At 41.0% G+C, this 1,966-nt stretch overlaps 1 protein-coding gene across 1 annotated transcript in view; it reads left to right on the top strand.

Annotated features, from left to right (window-relative positions):
- Positions 1–1,440, top strand: part of LOC307270504 (ribonuclease 3-like) — a gene marked incomplete at both ends in the record, with an annotated part of 30,398 nt that extends 28,958 nt beyond the window's left edge. The window contains one exon of the mRNA XM_080054387.1: positions 1,341–1,440. Coding sequence (XP_079910513.1) covers positions 1,341–1,440 — 100 coding nt within the window. The remainder of the gene's footprint in view (positions 1–1,340) is intronic.
- Between the last annotated feature and the right edge of the window lie 526 nt (positions 1,441–1,966).

Genomic DNA, 1,966 nt, shown 5'->3' with positions numbered 1-1,966 from the left:
GACTATCAAATATCAACATGGAACAAATATCTAGCATTTTTTTCATGTGTATTTATGTTTAATATAGTTTAAAATATTATTTTTATTTTCCTTTTTCGCATTCTTCTTTTAGTTTCTCCAAAGAATAACTTTTAGTCCTGTATCTGCCACTTTTAAAAGTGGAGTAAGCGATTCTGGAGAACGCTTGTTGTCAGAATCATTTTCGTCAAAATCAGTGAATATCTCCCCACGATCTGTTACCTGTCTCTACCATGGACATATAAAGAAATGGACACCGTATTGAAACATGGCGCCCATTCATTCCTATGAAAGCTGCTCATAGGCGCAGAGAAGCAACAAGGAAGTATAATCCGGAAATTCCATACGGCCCAAAGCATGACGTAGCATCGACGTAGCTGCATTATGGACCTATCAAGAAAGAGGGCGGCAAGCGTAGCGGACTGGAGGCGGGAGTAGAATCATTCTCGTTCTGTAGCATCTAGCCTGGCGAAAACAAACTGAAAGCCGTTAAAAGCCGTTGGGCTAATAAAACGCTTGAGGTGGCGTTTTGAAATGAGAAAACTTCAGTTTTAATAGTATATGGTCTAAAGATAAGTATGAGCCTATGATTGATATCCAGAAAAAATGTGCAGAGACACAATCTTGTTCGCCGCTTGTACTGTGTGGACAGGGAAATCTGCCTACGGGCCGTATGAAAATAAGCTCCACTCCTCACCATGCAATACTAATGGGTTGGCCACATGTCCATGCTGGTTGCTCGGAGAAGGCACAGTCCTGGGGGCCTGGTCTCTACTGTCTGTGAACACAGCCTAGCCTCTGTAAACGGGTATGTTAAAGGCCTTCTTCACCGGTTGGAATATGAAGGTGTATTGAACTCGGAGATCCTATGAAGTATAAATGTGCAAAACAAATTGAAATCGGATCATCCTAGCCTGAGACAAGGCAGAAAGAGTGTTTTATGGTCTCACTGTCTAACCCTACAGTTTCCTTCTTGTGACATCACAGTAAGGGTTAGGATTAACAGGACAGCTGGGCCAAGGGAAGACTAAGGGAAGACTGAGGGAAGAAAAACCTCATTCATTATATTATACTAGTTATTTTATAATGATAGAACGCTGGTTCCGTATGGGTGAAGTATTCCTTTAACAAAGGGTATCTTATCAAAAGGGGTCCCACCTTAGCAAGCACTGTTCCTGTTTACATATCCTAGGCTTTGTATTAACAGCATATTTAAATTCCTAAAAATAAAATAATTCCTAAAAACTAATAATAACACCATGAAGTCAAGGATTTATTGTGAATCAACTATTTTAATCTGTTTTTTATTTCCCTGTCCACAGTGTCCACCTGTACTACCTGTTCCCCTGTCTAGAGGAGGGGGGCCTGGCCACCTACAGAACAGCCATCGTACAGAACCAGCACCTAGCCATGCTCGCCAAGGTAACACTCATAACCACTGTTCCCACAACCATGACAGTAGATTTAAAAACAGCAGTGTGTAGGGTTGGGTGTTAATTATGCTTGAGAGGAAGTGTGCATGTGTTTATTTACAGTGTGAGAATACATCTTAATTTTATACTCTTGTGCTTTTTAAACTTATACACTTTTGTATGTTGATTAACTTCACATTCATTCACCATTTGTAAGTGCACATAACAACACTGAGGCAGACCGTTTCAGTAGATACTTTGCCCAAGGTCAGGGGAGAACTATTTGTGTGGGATGTGCCTGCACATGACAACCGGCCCCACACCCTCCCTTCTCCTCTCTTATGAGCAGGGTAGTGTAAACCATGAAATGTATCTTATGAAGACATATTTTTCTAACAACAGTGCAGTCGTCATGTCTTGGACTGTCAGATGGAAGATGCTTAGGTTTTTGCTTTAGAACAAGTCAGAACATTTAAAGGCCACCATAGCTGGCAGTATACACGTGGTATGATGTAGTAAAGATCATAACAGTGGGA

This window comes from Ammodytes marinus, assembly GCF_949987685.1.
Source record: "Ammodytes marinus genome assembly, contig: scaffold_355, whole genome shotgun sequence".
Classification (NCBI taxonomy): Eukaryota; Metazoa; Chordata; class Actinopteri; order Uranoscopiformes; family Ammodytidae; genus Ammodytes; species Ammodytes marinus.
Note: the sequence above shows the minus strand (reverse complement) of the source record. Positions and strands in the feature narration are given on the sequence as shown.